General features: G+C 34.9%; 1 protein-coding gene across 7 annotated transcripts in view; it reads right to left on the bottom strand.

Annotated features, from left to right (window-relative positions):
* The window catches only part of LOC131494315 (DNA repair and recombination protein RAD54B), a 121825-nt gene that overhangs the window by 58016 nt on the left and 42754 nt on the right, over positions 1-21055 (bottom strand). For 3 of the 7 annotated variants that reach the window (XM_058698584.1, XM_058698585.1, XM_058698583.1), the window contains exons 2-5: positions 19247-19758; positions 9823-10020; positions 4100-4381; positions 417-579 (exon numbers count right to left, since the gene is read on the bottom strand). In XM_058698584.1, coding sequence (XP_058554567.1) covers positions 417-579; positions 4100-4381; positions 9823-10020; positions 19247-19758 — 1155 coding nt within the window. Of the gene's footprint in view, positions 1-416; positions 580-4099; positions 4382-8000; positions 8131-9822; positions 10021-19246; positions 19759-21055 lie in introns of those variants that run through there. The other 4 variants (XM_058698586.1, XM_058698587.1, XM_058698588.1 and 1 more) reach the window with 2 other exon arrangements.

Below are 21055 nucleotides of genomic sequence, written 5' to 3' on the forward strand. Positions count from 1 at the left end.
AATATTTAAAAGGGAGTAGGGAAGACTTTTTTTTTTTAAGTAGAAGTGAGATAAGAAGAAAATCTTTTTTCAAAAGTCTCATAAGCAGAATTAACAGCTACTTCAATTTTGCCCTCATAAGCCTTTATCATACTAGTGAGCTCTTATTGTACCACATTAAGGTTGACTATATTTACCTATTTCTTCAAATACCTTAAAAACTACTTAAGGATAGGACCCATGGTCCTGACTCCTGCGTGCCCAGCTCCTAGCAAGATATCTGGCACATGGGATTTCATCAAGAACCACTTTTGGAATAAATGCACACATTAAGCATAATTCATGATATACTGAGACTCATTTTATCAGACTTTTTCTAGAAAACCATTATGTTACAGGTTAAATCAAAAATCAGAATAAACAAATTATTTTCCTACCTCATTCCCATTACACATTCATATAGGAATAGGATCCCTTCTTTTTGATGTGGTCGAAGATGATATACAAGGTAAGGATCTATCACTACATCCACAATAGGAGAACAGTTCTTATTGAACATCCACTGGTGATTATTGTCTGGTCGTGACATTACAAGAGAATCTTAAGAAAAAGATGATAGTTTACCTATTAATAATGTATTGCAATTTCACTTTGTCAGCAACTACATTATCTTGCTTTAATTACTCATAACTTAGAACTGTTTGCCATCCTTTGTGGCAAAAAAGTTGAAGTTTAGTAACAGTGATACTAAGCAAGAGTGGAAAATTAAAAAATAAAACCTCATGCCTTATCAATGTAAGATTTCAGGCAGAGAATTTCAAAGGGCTTTCCAAACTTCATATGCCCCAAAGTACTTCAAAACCACTGAAATTGGGGCACCTGGGTGGCTCAGCAGGTTATGTGCCTAACTACTCTTAATCTCAGCTCAGGTCATGATCTCATGGTTTATGAACTCCAGCCTGGCCATTGGGCTCTATGCTAACAGTTCAGAGCATACTTGGGATTCTCGCTCTTTCTCTGCCTCTCCCCTGCTTGCACTCATTCATATATACTCTCTCTCTCTCTTTCTCACTCTCTCAAAGAGAGACAGAGAGCAGAGCATGAGCATGGAAGGGGCAGAGACAGGGGGAGACACAAAATCCAAAGCAGGATCCAGGTTCCAAGCTGTCAGAACAGAGCCCGGAGCGGGGCTCGAACCCACAAACCATGAGATCATGACTTGAGCCAAAGTCAGATGTCTAACCAACTTAGCCACCCAGGGACCCCACAAACTAAATAAACTTAAAAAAAAAAAAGCCACTAAAATTCACTACTGTTTAATAGAGTATTCAGTAAGCCACACATTTAATAGCTCAGTATTCAGAGCAAAGAGAACGATTTCCAACTAAAAGCACAGGTTGGAATTTTGCCAAGTTGCACTTGCGAATGATCACAGCTTCTTATTTTGGAAAGGCACCCCAAATTTAACATAAAGCCTCCCATTATTTTCACTTCTGTACACACTAATAATGACTATTACTTCTTCTATTAACCAGAAGAACTGAGAAAGGATGACAAATTTTCCATTGACTTCACCATCATTATTTCCTTCAAGTTAATTACTATGTTCATGAATGTCAAATTCATTTATCTTTGCAAAGCAGCAAATAAAAGCAACCATTGAATAATAATGTAATTCTTTAGATATATGCTAATACAGTTCAAGATTTATTAATATTATCACCAAAAAATGCAAACTCAAATATAACTAGAAAGCAGGTCTCAATTAATCTAAAGTCAGGTAATAAATTCATCAAAATTATTTTTGGGATATATTTATATGTCTGCATCATGGTTAAAAAATGAAATACATTTTGGGGCGCCTGGGTGGCTCAGTCAGTTGGGCGTCCAGCTTCGGCTCAGGTCATGATCTCACCATCCGTGAGTTCAAGCCCCGCATCAGGCTCTGTGCTGACAGCTCAGAGCTTGGAGCCTGCCTCGGGTTCTGTGTCTCCCTCTCTCTCTGGCCCTCTCCTGTTCATGCTCCATCTCTCTCTGTCTCAAAAATAAACAAACATTAAAAAAAAATGAAATAGATTTTTTAAATAAACAAAAAGAAAAAAGAGAACAGAAAGGAGAAGGGGAGATAAAGAAAATAGGTTCTAGTAGATTAAAACAATATCCAGCAATGCAGAAATATGCAGTCACAGGAATGAGAGTCTGGTCATGTCTACCATTAGTGATTACCCAGAGGAAAGTTTTCTGTGGATCTTCCTAGATTTCTGAGCAACTAAAAGGAACTCCCATTTCTGAGGTCAATTCCTGGCAGGCAGAGGATTAGAAAGTGAAAATGGAAAACTTAGCTCTTGGCTTTCCTCTATATTCCAGTAGCAGAGCAAGAGTATATTCCTTGTGGATTTCTAACCAAGAAATGGCCCCATTTTTTCTCTTGTGAAAAGCACAAAGGGGAAAAAAGAGAACAGGTGAGGATAATACAAAGGGGAAAAAGAAAAGATAAGAGGGGAGGATAATACACTCACGCAAGAAGGACCATAGGATCTAAGTCAACTAACAAAGCATCCATCTTCAGGAAAGATAAAACCTAAACCACCACAATAACAGGACACCAGTTCAAATTTTAAGATGCCTCTCTCTACCTTCACAATAATGAGGCACCACTTAATGCTAACAAAATTTTTCATGCTTTCATTTTAAGTCTACAACCTAGTTCTACCCTTGGCAAGATAAATAAATGAGAATCATTAACACAAAGGGCTTTTATTATATTATACACACACACACATACATACATACATACATGTACACACACATATATATCTATATGTTATCACAATAAAATTTTTCATTCAGTCAACAAATATTTATTGTACATGGTATATAGCAGACACTCTACGTCTTTATGGTAGTGATTAGAACCCACAATGTAGACTTGAGGAGACACACCCATTTGTGAGACAAGTGAATGCCCCAAGAGGACAAAGAACCAGTTAGTTCAGTGGGAAAATGGGACTCTAACTCAGATCTTTAAATAAGCACATTATTCTTTTTGGTTCCCCACATCCCTCTATTATGTAATAGGAAGGCAGAGAGAAAGAATAAAAGAGAAGGAAGCCTATTGAAAGAGCTGGTGGGACAGATAAAATATTTGGATAAAAGAAAAAACAGAAGCAGAAGCTTCCACTTTCTTTCAATTAAGTCTCAGGTAAGCTCATATAGAGCTAGGAATTTTTAATTTGGGGTTTTATCCCAAAAATGTCAATAGTTCTTTGAATTTAGGCAAGTCGGTTCATCTTTCTGGGCCTTACTTCCTTCAAATGCAAAGGGAAGAGACTGATCTCAACAGTCCCTTTATTTCAAAAATTCTATCTCTATAATACTTGCAAAAAATACTTAACTATGTTGCTTTATGTACTTTTCATTTTACCACTACTATGAAAGCAACCTACTTGATACCCCAAATTCGACATCTACTATTGCTTTACAATCCAAATTTATTTGTCTGTCTTCTCAACAAATGAGAAGATCTCTGATGACAGTTTACACTGCAAAAAAAGGCACTGAAGAAATCCCTGTTAAGTAAACAATCAAAAAACAGGTGAGGTTTTATTTTTAATATTATTTTTAAATTAGACTCATTAATATTAAAATTAAATCATTAAATTTAATGATTATAAGTAAAATTTAAGTTATTTACATGACATCTCATCATTCAATATTTTAATACATTAATGGATGTGATCAAAACATACAGTTGTCAAAAGAGAAGTATAAACATAATCCTGACTCATGAATTGACTAATATTTCTTCTTGCTGAAATATCAGATATTATTCAAAATCATATACATGTATGATGTGTGTATACATCTCCAATTTGTATATTTTTCCTTCAACACAAGTATTCTTCACTACTGTATTCTTAGAATTAGGCATTTATTTATAAAATGATTCCCAAACTATATTGTTATATAGCTTCAACATTATTCCTTATGTCAGTTGTACACCTGAAGAATAATATATACTTTCACCTGAAAACTTTAAACAAAACTTAAACTGTAAATTCACATGCCAATATCTTTTGACAGCAAAAACAGAATATTCAAATTATTTTTTACATCTTACTTTGTGCATGTGGGTCATGACGTGGTTTACAATCTTGGAAACCGTTTGGTCTATTTTCCTTTGAACTTGGTTTACAAACACTTTTGAAGGGGTTAGAGAAACACTTCTTGGCAGCCTGAGAAGAACTTGAGATAGCAAGGCTTCCTCCTCCAAGTTGAAAACATCTGCCACTGTTGAAATCATCTGGAGAGATTATGCCCATGACTTCTACTTCTTTTCCACCAATCATCATTCTGTGGCCCTCTTCAATCTTTTCAAGCTCTTTGAATTTATATGCAAGGCCTTTAAATTGAGAAGGGAGTGTGTGAATTTAATTTACTGACCCTCTAAGATGACATAATTAGTGATACCATAGTCACCTTCCCATAACTGTACAGAATGAAAACTGTACTTTGAATGCAAACAGCCTTGTATAACCAAGGAGAGAATGAAAACATACTTTATCATTTTGGTTAAAAAAGACACAAAACACTAAAAAAATCAGAAGGAATAAATAATAAAGCTATAAAAATTAGCCAAGCTTTAGAGAAAGCAAGGCCTTTTTTAATTATTGAAAATATGGCTGGGGTACCTGGGTGACTCCGTTGGTTAAGTGTCCGACTTCGGCTCAGGTCATGATCTCACAGTTAGTCAGTTTGAGCCTCGCATGAGGCTCTGTGCTGACAGCTCAGAGCCTGGAGCCTACTTTGGATTCTCTGTCTCCATTTCTCTCTGTCCCTTCCCCACCCACACTCTGTATTTCTGTCTCTCTCTCTCTCAAAAATAAAAGTATGTTAAAAAAAAAAAAAATCTAAAGAAAATATAGCCAAGGGTGCCCTAGCTAGCTCAGTCAGTAGAGCATGAGACTCTTGATCTCAGGGTTGTAAGCTTGAGCCCCTCGATGTGTGTAAAGATTACTTAAAAAGATAAAATATTAGGGGCACCTGTGTGGCTCAGTTGGTTAGGCTTCTGTCTTCGGCTCAGGTCATGATCTCACAGTTCGTGAGTTCAAGCCCAGCATTGGGCTCACTGCTGTCAGTGCAGTACCTGCTTTGGATCCTCTGTCCCCCTCTCTCTCTGCCCCTCCCCCACTCCTGCTCTCTCAAAAATAAACATTCTTAAAAAATAAAATAAAATCTTAAAAAAAAAAAGAAAACGTAACTTACTGTACTCACAGTTTTGCCATCTGTTGTCTGTTGAAAATCAAGCCAAGAAGAGTTTTGTAGGCTATATGGGACCTTCCCTTCTTGTGAATAAACTAGAGAAATACCACGGCATCTCTATTTCCACTTAGAAACAAGTGGAAATGTGGAAAACTAGCAATAAAAGCAACTGCTGCCACAATCAGTACTTTACTGTTCCACATGAGATAGCAAAGTAAAAATGCATTTGTGGCAAAAGGTCATTGATAGTCTAAGTTCTGGCTCTTGAATTAAAAAGTGGGGTATTTTATAATATCAAGCTTCTCTGAAGTATTAATTCAACATTTATTAAGTGTTGCCATATGCAAGGTGCTAATGAAATATAAATATGAGTAAGTCAGTCACAGTCTGCTCAAAATGAGCTCATTAACCAGATACATAGAGTGGTGGAATCTTTGATTCCTGTGCTTGCCTACATTAAATGTATAGTTACTGGGCCATTACAAGAGGCAAGAACTGCATACCATAAATGTTTTTAAGTCTCTAAAAATGAAATAAAAGATTGTCACATTTTAGAAAACATGATAGGACCCTTTTAAATTAGCTATAAAGTGCTACAATTCACCCTATTAAAACTGGGCTAAACCTTACAGTCTGGGCCAAACAGTAGCCAATATATCTTCTTAAATTATTTATGATAGAACAATTTTTAATTTTAATGCTCTGATATAGGAAGAAATTACTTAGCTGGTGTTCCTAAATGCAAAAGACCCATCCCTCCATTCCCCAAACTATCTCAATTCAACTGCAGTATTGACCACTCCACATCAATAAAGATTTTCATCTTCATATAGAATCCAATTACTATTCATCTGAGTTACATGTAAATGGGAGACGAGAATAAACTTAATTTTGAGGCATCTTTAGAAGTCTAACTCCAGAATCTCTCCTTTCACTTTGATCTACAGAGATGACTCTCTCAAACATCTCTGAATCTCCAGAAGACTTTCTTAAAAGTCTTGAGCTTTGTTTCCCACAACTCTTTTTTTTCTGGGTATCACGTAATGATGGTCAGATGAACTTAACCAAATTACCATGAGCTAGGGGCGCCTGGGTGGCTCGGTCGGTTAAGCGTCCGACTTCGGCTCAGGTCATGATCTCACGGTCCGTGAGTTCGAGCCCCGCGTCGGGCTCTGTGCTGACAGCTCAGAGCCTGGAGCCTGCTTCCGATTCTGTGTCTCCCTCTCTCTCTGACCCTACCCCTTCATGCTCTGTCTCTCTCTGTCTCAAAAATAAATAAACGTTAAAAAAAAAAAAATTAAAAAAAAAAAAAAAAAAAAAATTACCATGAGCTATTAGCAACTGCAGCACTCCAGTCTTCGGTTTTTTTCTTGAGGCTCTATCCCTACATTAACAATATATATATATATATTTTTTTTTTAATGTTTATTTATTTATTTTTTATTTTTTTAATTTTTTTTTCAACGTTTTTTATTTATTTTTGGGACAGAGAGAGACAGAGCATGAATGGGGGAGGGGCAGAGAGAGAGGGAGACACAGAATCGGAAACAGGCTCCAGGCTCCGAGCCATCAGCCCAGAGCCTGACGCGGGGCTCGAACTCACGGACCGCGAGATCGTGACCTGGCTGAAGTCGGACGCTCAACCGACTGCGCCACCCAGGCGCCCCAATGTTTATTTATTTTTGAGAGAGAGAGAGACAGAGTATGAGCAGGGGAAGGGCAGAGAGAGAGGGAGACACAGAATCTAAAACAGGCTCCAGGCTCCGAGCTGTCAGCACAGAGCCCAACGCGGGGCTCAAACTCACAAACTGAGATCATGACCTGAGCTGACGTTGGACACCTAACCGACTGAGCCAGCCAGGCACCCCCCTACATTAACAATATTTAAATGCTGTACATTCAATTCATTTAAAAGAAAAACTGCCTCCATTAGAGCCAATAACTTACAAAATCAACTCCAAGTTGATACACTTATTGTTATAATTAAGCAATAAAGTCTTATGTTTGGATGTTTTCATTTGGAAAGCCAATAAAATCCTCTTTATTGCTTAAAGCAGTGGTTAGATATTACATATCACCTGGAAACCAGAGTGCCTAGGTGGCTCAGTCCGTTAAGCATCCAACTTCAGCTCAGGTCATGATCTCACGGTTCATGAGTTCGAGCCCTGGTTGAATCTAGAAACCTAAAATATATTTATGCCAGTGCCTCTCTCCACCATCCAGGCCAAATAAATCACCATCCAGGCCAAATAAATCCTGCCAGGTCAGGACCTGGCACTAGTATTTTTAAAAAACACCTTAGGTGGGGGGCGCCTGGGTGGCGCAGTCGGTTAAGTGGCCGACTTCAGCCAGGTCACGATCTCGCGTCTGTGAGTTCGAGCCCCGCGTCGGGCTCTGTGCTGACAGCTCGGAGCCTGGAGCCTGTTTCCAATTCTGTGTCTCCCTCTCTCTCTGCCCCTCCCCCGTTCATGCTCTGTGTCTCTCTGTCCCAAAAATAAATAAAAAACATTGAAAAAAAAATTTAAAAAAAAAAAAAAAAAAACACCTTAGGTGGGGCACCTGGGTGGTTCAGTTGGCTGAGCATCCAACTTCTGCTCAGGTCATGATCTCAGGAGTTCCTGAGTTCCAGCCCCACATCAGGCTTGCTGCTATCAGCACGGAGCCTGCTTCAGATCCTCTGTCTCCTTCTCTCTCTGCCCCTCCTTCACTCGCACTCTCTCTCAAAAATAAACAAACATTTAAAAAATAAATTGGGGCACCTGGGTGGCTCAGTCAGTTAAGCATCCGACTTCGGCTCAGGTCATGATCTCGCAGTTTGTGAGTTTGAGCCCCGCATCAGGCTCTGTGCTGACAGCTCGGAGCCTGGAGCCTGCTCCAGATTCTGTGTCTCCTTCTCTCTCTGCCCCTCCCCCACTTGTGCTCTATCTCTATCAAAAATAAATAAGTGTATAAAAAAATTAAAATAAAAAATAAATAAAACAGTAGCAGAGACACAGAAATTGGCATTTCCTATGAGCATTATCATTAATAATAATAAATAAAAACACCTTAGGTGATTCTACTTGTGCAGAGTAAAAACCCACTGTTTGAAACCTGATTTGCATTTTTTGCTACATGCAACTGAAAGACCATTTTATTATAAACTACACATACACAAAACCATGTATACTATGCCTTATGGGTAAGGAATATTCCAGGGTAATTTTGATAATTTTACCTCTCTAGCTGGCTTTAGAATGTAATTTCACCATATAGGTATAAACAAGTTCTCCTAAAATCTAGCCCCAATCTACCTTAACCAACAACATGGAATATGAACTGTAATTTTCTTTTTAATTCCTCTAAAAGCTGAGAATAACATATATATAATAGTTGTTCAATATTTTTATAATACAAAAGTTCTGTTGCAGATAATTCAGCTCAGCCTCCACTCATCACTCTGTCCCTGACCTTCACAGACTACATTCCTGAAACACTGAATTAGTTTTACTTCTCTGCTTTCATACCTTTGCATATACTACTCCCTCTTCTGTATGCCCCTTTCTCATACCCTACAAAACTATCCTTCAAATACTACCTTAAGCAATTACTCTTATGAAGCTTTCCCCCAGCCTCCTGGGCAGATCTAAATGGCCTATTTCCTATTGCACTGAGTACAAATTCTCAATGAAACAATTCTATTATTGCCTCCTAATTATCAATTATATTGCCTTGTCCCCACTAAACTATAAATCATATCCATTTTTGAATGTTTACTCCTAGCATAGTGCTTGGCACATAACGGTTACTGAAAACTATTAACTATATTATTGAATGAATGAATGAATGATTGAAGACAATGCCAAAAAGCATGGTTGGTGTTAAGCATTCTGAATTTGTGAGCTAACCTGTATTAGTACAAATCATGCTGGCAACATTTATATCATAACAGAAATGATAACCTCCAATTTATATGTATTAATCTAGGTCATTCCTAGCCATTACCTTTTTTTTTTTCAAAATTTTATTGGATATCATTGAAATTAGATAATATTCCACTCCTGACATCAACATCTTTCTAATTTTAATCATTTAGCATTCTGGGGAGAAAAGTACACTAAGACAAACTGCTTAATCTCAGAAAAATACCAGAATAACTGTATATACCCTGACTAGCCATTTCACTTTAGAGAAAATGAATCCATGGAATGGGATTTGCTTCAGTTAGTATACATAAGACTGTCAGACTGATGAGGCACCTGAGTGGCTCAGTCGGTTGAGCGTATGACTTTGACTCAGGTCATGATCTCACGGTTTGTGGGTTCAAGCCCTGTGTCAGGCTCTGTGCTGACAGCTCAGAGCCTGGAGCCTGTTTCTGAATCTGTGTCTCCCTCTCTCTCTGCACCTCCCCTGCTCATGCTCTGTCTCTCTCTCTCTCTCAAAAATAAACACTAAAAAAATAAAAAGACTGTCAGACTGACTACTATAATTTAAAGAGCATCTTAAACTAACACTTTATAAAACCCAATCATTTTAATTATGTAACCTCAGATATATACTAATTTTAGGCCAAATCATAAGCATTATGTAATATCACAATACCTCTTCCAATGTCTTTGCCTTCCAAATCCTTTAATGTAAATGACTTTCCTTTTACAATGAGAACAGCATCACCTTCCCACTTTTTGTGTTTTTTCTTTGAAGCCTTACACCAAACAACACTGAAATATTTAACTAGGCTATCAGGTTCTTCCTCTTCTTGTCTCTTAGGCACGGTAATTTCTTTAGGGGCTGAGTGAACTAGAACAAAAAAATAAAATAAAATAAAACCACATTATTAGAGATGACTTTAAGCAGAAAGATCATTTCAACAAAAATAAGAACATAAGAAAATTAGATGTTACTAAAAAGTATGAAAAAATATTTGGTCATACTCCTGTTAGTATTTTATAAGTTGAGAAATTCAAACATCAGATGCTAGCATTAGCATGAGTACAATGAATACAAATTCTTATCATCTCAAAGTCATACAAACTCAGTTTAAATACAACAACATGATAATTACCACATTTTATTTTACCGCTAACATTTTAAAGCTCTGGGAACTAAAGATAAATTTTCAACATCCGTGGGAAAATATCAACTTCAAATTTTGAATTTTGGTCTTTTCCTGGGCTAGCAATATGTAGTCTAATCCTCTCGTGAAACTGGACGGCGACAGCGAACCACAGCTCCCTGTCTGCCACCAAATCATGAGTGTAAACAACCAATACACTCAAAACCATTGTTTTTCACTCTCACTATTCAGTAAATTACAGGAGATAGTCAACACTTTATTACAAAACGGCTTGTGTTACATGATTTTGCCCAGGGCGCCTGGATGGCTCAGTCTTCTAAGCATCTGACTCCTGATTCCGGCTCAGGTCATGATTTTGTGAGTTGAAGTCCCATGTCAGGCTCTGTGATGACAGTGCAGAATCTGCTTGGGATTCTCACTCTCTCCCGTTCTCCCTCTCAAAATGAATAAATACAACTTTTTTAAAAAATGATTTTGCCCAACTATAGGCTACTGTAAATGTTCTGAGCATGGTGAAGGTCAGCTGGGCTAAGCTATGATGACTGGTAGGTTAGTTAGGTGTATAAATGCATTTTCAACTTGCAGTATTTTCAACTTATGATGGGTTTATCAGGACATAACCCCATCATAAGTCAAGGAAGATCTGTACTCCAATCCGGTTTCCAGTCCAGTCCTCCACCAAAACTATACCGTTAAAGGCTACTGACAAACTCCTTGCCAATAAATCCACAAGATATTTTTTTAGTTCTCATCAGAGTTCTCAAAAGCATTTGACAATGTTGACTACTTCCTCCTTGAAATACTAAACCCTATTTTTACTTAGGTTAGCTTCTCTAACACATTTCAATTTTTCCTTACTTCTCTGGTTGCTTCTTCTTGAACATCTTTGCCAGTTCATCAGACTGGAGTTCTACGTCCTCTCAATGTGCCTTTCTCCTTAAGTTGATACTACCACTGCATAAACCTGTATTTTTTTTTCTCTAGCCCAGATCATGATTGTAGTTCTCTATATCTGTACATAACTGCCCCTCAGACCAATCTACATGAACATCTCATCAGGCCCACTTGTCTTCTCTCCAAAAATTGCTTCTCCTGCAGTTTTCTCATTTCTCAGTAAGAGTACCACCACCCTGATTCATGCCAAAAAGTTGGAAATCATCCTTGACATCCTTTATTCTCAGTTCCATAGCCAATCAACCACAAATCCAGGTGATTCTAGATCCCACATGGCTCTCAAAGCTTTGTACTGTTTGCTTTCTCCATAACCTCTACTCTTCAAAGCACCATCTCTGATCTGGACTATTGTAGGATCTTCCCAACAGGCCTCCTGAGATGTCTTGCCACCTCTACTCCCTAAAGCCATTTTCTGTATTTACTGTATTTATCTATTTTTAAATGTAGATCTCATTAAGTATCCTTCTTGCTTAAAATCCATTAGTTTTAATGGTCTCTAAGAAAACATGTTACTTCTAACCTTCTACCTCTTCCTCCAACATGCTATTCCAAATTAACTTCTATTCACCCAGTCATAGACTTTAAATTTCCTGACCACCAAGCTAGATAGATCTTGCTTTATTATTTCAACATTATCTCAGCAATTAATTATGTGACAGATTACTTCCCCACTAAACTATGAAGTCCTGCGAGGAAGGGTCTATTTTGATCTTGCTCATCACCATATGCCCAGAATAATAGGTACTTTTGAAAACTGCCATTTTGAATCAAAGTGCATTTGACTTCATACTTATAAAAATATTAAGATAGCATTATCTTAAAATTAATTTTCATGTGAAAGTAGCTTTAGGAATTAACTTTGAACTCATCTCCATTATTGACCATTTTAATTTTCATTTTTATTAAGTTGTTACCTTCAGGATTATTTTCCAAGTAAACTTTATAACAAAGATTTGATTCCTTGGTCACTTTTTTTATGAATCATATTTTACAGATTACAGCTTTTGCAAACATTAGTTTTTAAAACCATAATTTCTACCAAATGCAGTTTTGCTAAGTCAGATTTTGATTATCTAAATATTACTAAAACTGTATTACTCCATCAATTTTTTAGTCAAGAAAATTTACCAGGTTTTAGATAACTAGTAGTTGTCATTTATTGATTTTTTTTTTTTTTTAACCAACCTTGATTTTCCCCAGATAAAGTTTGGAGGTTTTTAGGATTAAGAAAAAAGACAGGATACTTGATCAGTTTTTGAACTCCAAAAAATTTTGTGGTGTGCAATTTTAGTTTTGTTTTTGCATTATTTCTACCAGTAATAGTCAATGTACATTGAATGAAAGACTAATAATACCATTCTGCATTTTTTAAATTTGCTCTTATCTTTTATTACATTATCCAAGAAAAAAATGTGATTCCACAGGATTGCAGTAAAACAAAGGTGAAAAGTATGTCTTCATCCAAATCAAATACCCTGTTGTATTCCCAGAGCCTAAAGAGTTGACTTGTGTCCAAGACCCTTCCTGCACCAAGAAAAAAATGAATAGATAATAAACTGAGAATTCAGAAATTACTTATAATTAACTTTGAAATATCGGAAGATTCTCAGATATACCCTTTCTTTTGCAGAACAGTAGGAGGAAGACAAGAGTATGAACCAATCTGATGGGGTCTGAATTTTGAGACCCTGGACAAGCTATTTCCCATTCTATGCCAGTTCATGAATCTGTAAATGAATGTAATACTAGTACCTACCTTACAGATTTTTTTGTGGGCATTAGATTAGCTAACACATGTAAAACACTTAGAACAGTACTTGACATGTAATACCTACTACCTATTAACTACCATCATCATCATCTTGTCTTTGTCCCTTTCCCATTTAGTCCCATTTTAAATATAGGTCATTAAGGCAGGAAAGAGAGAAATTCCAAAAAGAAGAATAAAGATATTGGGAATTAAACACATAAGGAACATAACCTCCTACATCTAGACTATTTGTAATACATAAAATACTAATTTGCTATGTTCCAGACTAATCACCCCCAACAATTCCACTCTAACTATAATTTTTATTTCTAAACTTGATCTGATCTATTTCCCCCTTGACCCAATAATGTACTTTACAAATCAAGACCAAAAACAGTCGCATAAACAAAAGACTTGAATGCCTATAAGCCAGATTCACAAGGTAAGCATGATGCTTAAAACCATGCTTTGATAAAAGAGGAAGAGGGAGATATTGTCATTTTAATATTGATAGTGAACATTATCATCTAAATGATTCCTAAGCACAGTTACTCTATAGTTGGATGGCTTAGTTATACATTTCATATACCCAAGTCTCTAATATTCTTCCTTTTCTTTCAAAAATTCCAAATACAGTTTCAATAGAGCAAATGAAATTTAAAATGTCTCATACAATCAAATTCAACAAAGAATGTAAATACTCTCCCAGATTATATTTTTTGAGTTTTAAAATTACCAAAACCTACCAGAATTTTTAATATAATTAACATATAACTGCAATATAAATTTAAGGTTTGAAACAGTTTTATTACACTAAAAAATTTACAATCATTAATATACAAGTTCCTCCGAACCAGTAATCATCCAGTTTTCTTTAATAAGAGAGATTTAATGTCATCTAAATATCATTATGTATAAAATAAACCCAGAAGATATTTCTTTGCATTAAATATCATTTTCAGAATACTTTATGAGCATGACAGGGACTATACATTTCATCACATTTCTCAATACTCTTATCAAAGCATATATGCAGTAGAGGCTAAAATAGAAAAAAAAAAAAAAACTTAAATAAAACTACAATATTCCCAGATATTAAAACTACATGCTCAGCATTTTTCTGCTCAGCATTTTAAATTCATCTAAATATAAGAAAAGTTATGAATTTCAACTCTGACATTCCAATCATTGAGCATGCAAAAAAATTTTAAAAAATAAAAAAAGAAACCCATACACTATTGATGAAAGTGTAAGTTGATACAATCACTTTGGGAAAAGGTCTGGCGGTTTCTTAAAAACTTAAACATATAGGTCTTCCCTAATCCAGCACCATGTCTACTAGAAATTTATACAAGAAAACTCAGAATCTTTATACATAATAGCCAAAATCTGGAAATAGGCCAAAAGTCCATCAAAAAATAATGGATACACAAACTGAGGTATACTTCTACAATGGAATACTACTCAACAACAAGAAGTAATGAGCTACTAATAAGAGGATGAATGAACACGGATATTAAAAACATTAAGATAGGTGCAAGAAAACAGAAACAAAGGGAACATAGTATATGAGCCCAATTATATAAAGTTCTAGAACAGGCAAAACTTATCTATGATTTTTGAAAAATTAGAACAATTGCCTGATGTGCCAAGGGACTGATCAGGAAAGGGGAGGAGAGAACTTTCTGGGGTGAGAATAATGTTCTAAATCTTGATAGGGATATAAGCTACACAGTTGGAGTCACCTGTCACAACTCATCATTTAAAACTTGTATATTTCACTGTTTGCAAATCTTACCCAAAACACACACACACACACACACACACACACAAATACTGAATTCCATTTCACAATACTTATGCTTAATTGTTTAAGGGGAAAGTATTCTAAATAATTATCCAACGTTTTAAATAGCTGTTTTATTTTATAATTGTCTAACATCTTTTTTTAAGGTTATTTATTTTGAGACAGAGAGGGAGGGAACGCAAGTATGAGCCAGTGGGAGAGGGGCAGAAAGAGAGGGAGAGAATCCCAAGTAGGTTCAGCACTATCAGCGCAGAATTGACACGGGGCTCAATCTCATGAACTGTGAGATCATGACCTGAGCTGAAAAGAGTTGGACGCTTAAACAACTGAGCCACCCAGGCACCCCATCGTTTCATTTTTAAAAATGAACTGATGGATGGATACACGATAAAGCAAATATGGCAAAACAATAATTGCAGAATTTAGGTGGCAGGCATATAAAGGTTTACTGCAAAATGCTTTTAACTTTTCCTATTTGAAGAGTTTCTTAATCTTTTTAACGAGGTGAATTCACACATAATTTTAAGACATTAAAGATCTACTAACAAAGTGTAAGTCTAATGATATATCTCTTTTAATTTAAATTTTGGGGCTAACTTTGGGTGGTAATTTTATTTTAATTTATATGGCTTTCCACTACTTACGAAGCAACTGAACACTAAAAATGATATAAATTCAAATTATAGCTACTAGGTTTAATCAATTTAAAAAATATATAAAAATATACTGAGTCAATTTCTCAAAATCATATGCAAACATTTAATATGACTGTTAACATTTAATTAGATTGTATATCTTAAGAACTCACTTTTTTGTATTTAAGTATTACAACCATATTTCATCTAATTATTTTTACATATTTACAATCAAATTCACCATCAAATACTTAACTGATTTTGAGAATTTGTGGATCTTAACATCTAAAAAAAATATATTATGACATTTAGACATGGTACATTTAGTATCCACTATAAACACAATTATTTAAATAAATGTATTTCAATTGCGCCCCATCCAAAAAATTTTATCTCAGTAGTACTGAATTCTTTGTCTTATGACACATAAAGAGTACACAAATCAGTACAATGTATCACCCTGTATTTAAAAGATATGTATTAACAAAGCATTTAACCACCATCATCTACAGTATATATTAAATACAATATGTCACACTCTAAATTATTTACATGTCTATTTAAAATTTGACATTACTCTAAAAGAAGGCACATGGAAATAATTCATAGTCTAAACATTTTCACATAAATAAAGATGCAACAGGGTAGAATGAAATCTTTCAAAAATAACACTCAATGTCTCATACAAAAAAAGCCAAGTACTTAATTTGAAATTTTTAAGAAATCTAATAGTATTTTTAGAAATGAAAAGAGCTTTGTTAAGTTTTTCAGGATGCCATTATAAATCATACCTAGTTTAGAAAAATCAAGTTGTAAAAGTAACAATGTATCATTTAAGTTCATGTGGATAAGATACAAAGGTGGCAAAAATAACCTGTTATCCAAATTACTAATATACTCAATGAAAGGATATTTTGACTTAGCTTATTTTTCAAATTTAATATGCTTTTACAGAATCAAGTCTACATTTTAAAAATAAAACCACTCTTACCTATGTTTTTCAGCATTACATTTCGTAGGTAAAGTTCATGGCATTTAAATTTTTGCAAATTACAATTAAACAAGATTGACTCAGAAAAATGCTGCAGTAAACTCACTGCAATAAGTACAATTCTGGTGTTTAAATGTATATAAAAATAAAGTTTTTTCTTCTACGCAGTCCCTAAATTCTAAGGAGTCTGTCACCTGACACAACCAAAGAAACAATAATCTTGAACAATGCTGAAGGAAAATATGACTGTAGAAGACTATTACGGGCAGCAAAAAAACTTTCAAGGGCAATTTTGTATATCAATTTGTTACCTACCACAGTGATTTTAGAACATAACCACACACAAAAATAAATGTGTTGCACTTTTTTGAACACAAAACTCTCCTAGAAAACATCTCACAAATTTAATGTTGCACAGAGCAGAGTCTGGAAAACTGATCTGGCTGCACAAAGTCAACATTCAAATTGAACATTAACATCAATTCTGAGGAGCAGCATGCTAAGATTATAATATGAATTACATTACATATGGTAATATGCTTCCAATAATTTCAAAAGTTAAAACTGACTACTTCAAGGATGTATTTACTAAAATTATATTGTAAAAACATTAAATTAGAATTATAAGATTCTAATCTCTTGAGTCCAGTTTAGACTTAAAGAAAAATCACAGCATAAAGATGGAAGTACTGAAAAGAGGTATATTATGCATGCAAGGCATTTTCATAATAAAATATTTAGCTCTAATAGCAGACATAAAATGCCGATGAAATTAAGCAATCTACAAACTAAAATAGTACCAGGAGAGGTTTTTTTTAATTCTATTTCAATAGCCATAACCTAATTCTGGATTTAATTTCCTCTCACTAAATGCCCAACCCACAAATGCTATTATAATGCTAACTCAGATATCTAATTTATATCCCTCTAATTAAAAGTGTTCAATGACTACTTATTGTACATTCAACTGTGATTATTTAAAAACAGCATTCAGTGTCATCCATAATCTGGCACCAATCAACTTCCAAACTAATGTCCCTCAATTCACCTTCACCCACCTCCTCTTTTCAGCAAAATTTTTTTGAGACTCTAGTATGATTTAGGCATCAAGCTACATTCCAAATACTCTGTTCTAGTGGTTCTCAAACTTTAGCTTCCATCAGAATCTCTAGAGGGTTTATAACAGCTTGCTGGATTCACCTCCAGAGTTTCTGATTCAAAAGGAAATGGATTTACATTTCTAACAAAGTTCTCAAGTGGTGGCGATGTTGCTGGTCAACGCTACTCTTGGTGAACCATTACTCTACTCCAAAGGCAACAAACTGGAAGCCCAGTGGCCGAATGAGGCCCACTCACATGTTTTGTCTATGTAGTTTTTAAAACATTTTGAATTATTTGCAAACATTTTTAAGTTGAAAATCTTCACATAAAAATGCAGATTTCTGGAGTACTGCATGTAAAAATTTTGCTGGAGCTAATAGTAGCTATTCATTTAATCCTAGTCTAGGTAACTAAGTCCTAATTGGCCCTCTCTGTATCCACTTAAAATCACCTGGCCTACCACTGTGCTTGTATTCCCTGTGCTTGGATTCACTTCTCCCCATTCTATAAACCTTTCCCCATGTTGTTCATTCTGACTTAAACATCCTTTTTCCACTGTAATGAAATACTGAAATTCCACCTACCCATTTCTAAAGATTGGCTTAAAAATCCTTCCTCAACAAAGCACCAACAAAAATATACATATTAAAAATTTCACTTAAATTTAAAATGTGCTTTCAGAATTGGGATTTTATTTCTGCAAATACTAAAATAGCAGTATTTACAATAATATATATTAAATCATAAATACTTTTTGCTATTTCTATGTAAAATTTTAATTTTGTTCATTAACTTTTTTACTGTGAAATAAATCTTTTTCAGAATAAGATATGAAAAATGATTACGACATTAAATCTTATAGCCAAAATATATAAGTCCAGACAGAGAACATCTTATTTTGCTGGACAAAAAAGGGAAGAAGGCTAGGGGTAACTGATAGAAGTCCCCTGATTTCATAACTATGAATCTTTAAAAGCAATTTTGATGAAATAAACACTTCTATAATTTTTTCATATGGAATATATTTTAGTGGATTTTTACTTCTATGGAATAGCAGGGGAGAAACCTACAGAGAAATGAAAACTGAATGCTGATCCTTGCTCTGCCATAAACAGCTCTGTTACATCAAGTCACTGAGTTCTCCAATTGACCTCAGTTTCATATCTCTAAACTGAAGAGGTGGAAAAAAGTGATTTCCAAATACCTTCCCTCTCTAAAATTCTATCACTTCTTCAAAACACAGGGAAGCATAAAAATCAATGTCATACAGACAAGCTTCTCTTATCAGGCCTGTACTGTTTCTAAATTAGATGGACTTAAAAACCTTGAACTACAGTTTTCAAAGCTCTAATTTAAAATGCTGAAGACTCAGAACTTTGAAAGAATACGTTTGTATATCTTTTTCATGTGTGTTCTATTTTAATGATCAAAATAAGACATCTTTTGTAAGGCCATCAATTAAACTTCTTAGAAAAAAAAATTGAAGACAAAAAATATATAACCATGCCAACCGATGCATACGTTTTAATATATGTCAAAAGAAAATTAAATAATTGGATAATGTCAAAAAAAAGGCTTTTTCACAATTGAGACTAACAACACTTTTTAAGAGTATATGTATCCTGCTTAGGATATTACCAAATGAAAGTAATTGGGCCAAAATTAAAATTATCAAATTGCAAGATTAAAAAAAAATATTAGAGACCATTACATTCAGGCAGATCATGCCGTAAGCGAACTGCTTTCAACTTCTCCACTTCAATTTTTGCTCTTAGCAGCTCTTCCTCTAGCTGCTGCCTTCTTTTCAATCCATCCCTCTTCTCCTGAACGTACAATCCAAAATTTTTTTGATTTTCTAAAATTATCTGATGCTCTTCTTTCAGCATTTGCAGAATCTGAGGGTCATACCCTAACTGTGACCTAAAGTGTTCTCCACGCTCGTGCCGAAAAAAATCATCTCTCCTTGGGATAGAAGATGGAGACGAGGTCATTCTCATGTCAACAGAGGAAAGTGACGGCGACAAAGATCTTTCCATAACATGTACTAATTCATGGTCTTCTCTTTGCTCTAAAATATCACTCTGTTGAGAATTTAAAACCAGTGGAGGAGGGGGCTTAATGTCTTCTTCTTGCTTCACCTCCACTGTAATAGCAACTGGATGGTGATCCAACATTACCTGTAGTGAACTCGTACCAGCCTGTGCTTCCTCATCCAAGTTTGCACTACAGCACACAAAAAAGCATTAAATGTAAATCAAATGAAGACAAGAGCATATTTATAGCATCATTTCATAATTAGTATACATCAAATTGTCAAGCTTTAGAGCTATAAAGAAAATTGGAAACAAAAAAATTTAATCCTTGAAATTTAAAATGACTAAATTTAAAATTTCAATAATATATATATACAGCTCTCACTGCATCCTTAACTTTAAAATCAAGCTCTTAAAAGGACAAAAAATTGCAAATACTACCTAAGGCCAATGAAGTAAATAAAAAAGAAAGACCTTTCTTAATGCTCTCAAAGAGATACCACATGTTCCCACAAGCCCAACATTCTTAAATGGTATAAAGGGACATTTACCACACTTTGGGCCTTGCTATTCCCACACCTTAGCCCTAGATCCCCTGCTCCTGCTCTCCTGGGCTGATCTAAAAATCACCAAGGTCCATGATTTCTAGGATAGTAGAAGACCATAGATAGGAGGTACTGTCCTCCTATAGGATTTCTATATCTGTCCAAAAAAAAAGAAAATCAAGTTTTTGTATGGCTTTGGGTATGCCCAACTATCAGAATGTTATCCTAACTATACAATTTTAGATACCATGGTGTTTATTCTTTACAGATCCTAAACCACATGACTCTGTTGGCCTTTCAGTCTTTCAACCATTGGTCAGGTAAAGTTCACAGGGAAAGGTTTCATATCCACTACTGTATCCCCAGCAGAGCATAATACTGTACTTGGAACCTAGCAGGTATTTATCACATGTTGAATGATTAAACAAAAGGCATTTTTAATGAAGTATTTTTAAATGGCTTATATACTATATACTGAAAGCCTGTTAAATTTACATGTAACTTTCATAAAATACGCACTTCTATCAGAGAAAACTAGTTTTAGCGTAATTTAAACTGTGACATAACAATATTTGTTATGACATAAAACACAATGTATCTAAAAATTCTACTTTTTCAACAAACAAATTTCATGAGTAACATGAAGCTACTGATTAAGAATATGTAATTTTTTTCTTGGGTTTTTTTTAATTTATGCTTCTGCCTAACTTAAAAATAAGTTATAGAGGGGAAAGGGAGTATTGGACCATTAGTGAAAAAAACACTACATTCAACATTATTTAGAGAACACTTTCCAAATGATAAATAAGTAACATAGTTAAGAATGCACTCTACATGGATGATTAAAATGCTGGAATAAGTTCAAGTAGAACATGAGGAACAAAATTAAAACTCTCCATATGTCACTTACTAATGAAATTAAATTGCCAGAAATTATCAGAT

This window comes from Neofelis nebulosa, chromosome 14 (assembly GCF_028018385.1).
Source record: "Neofelis nebulosa isolate mNeoNeb1 chromosome 14, mNeoNeb1.pri, whole genome shotgun sequence".
NCBI lineage: Eukaryota > Metazoa > Chordata > Mammalia > Carnivora > Felidae > Neofelis > Neofelis nebulosa.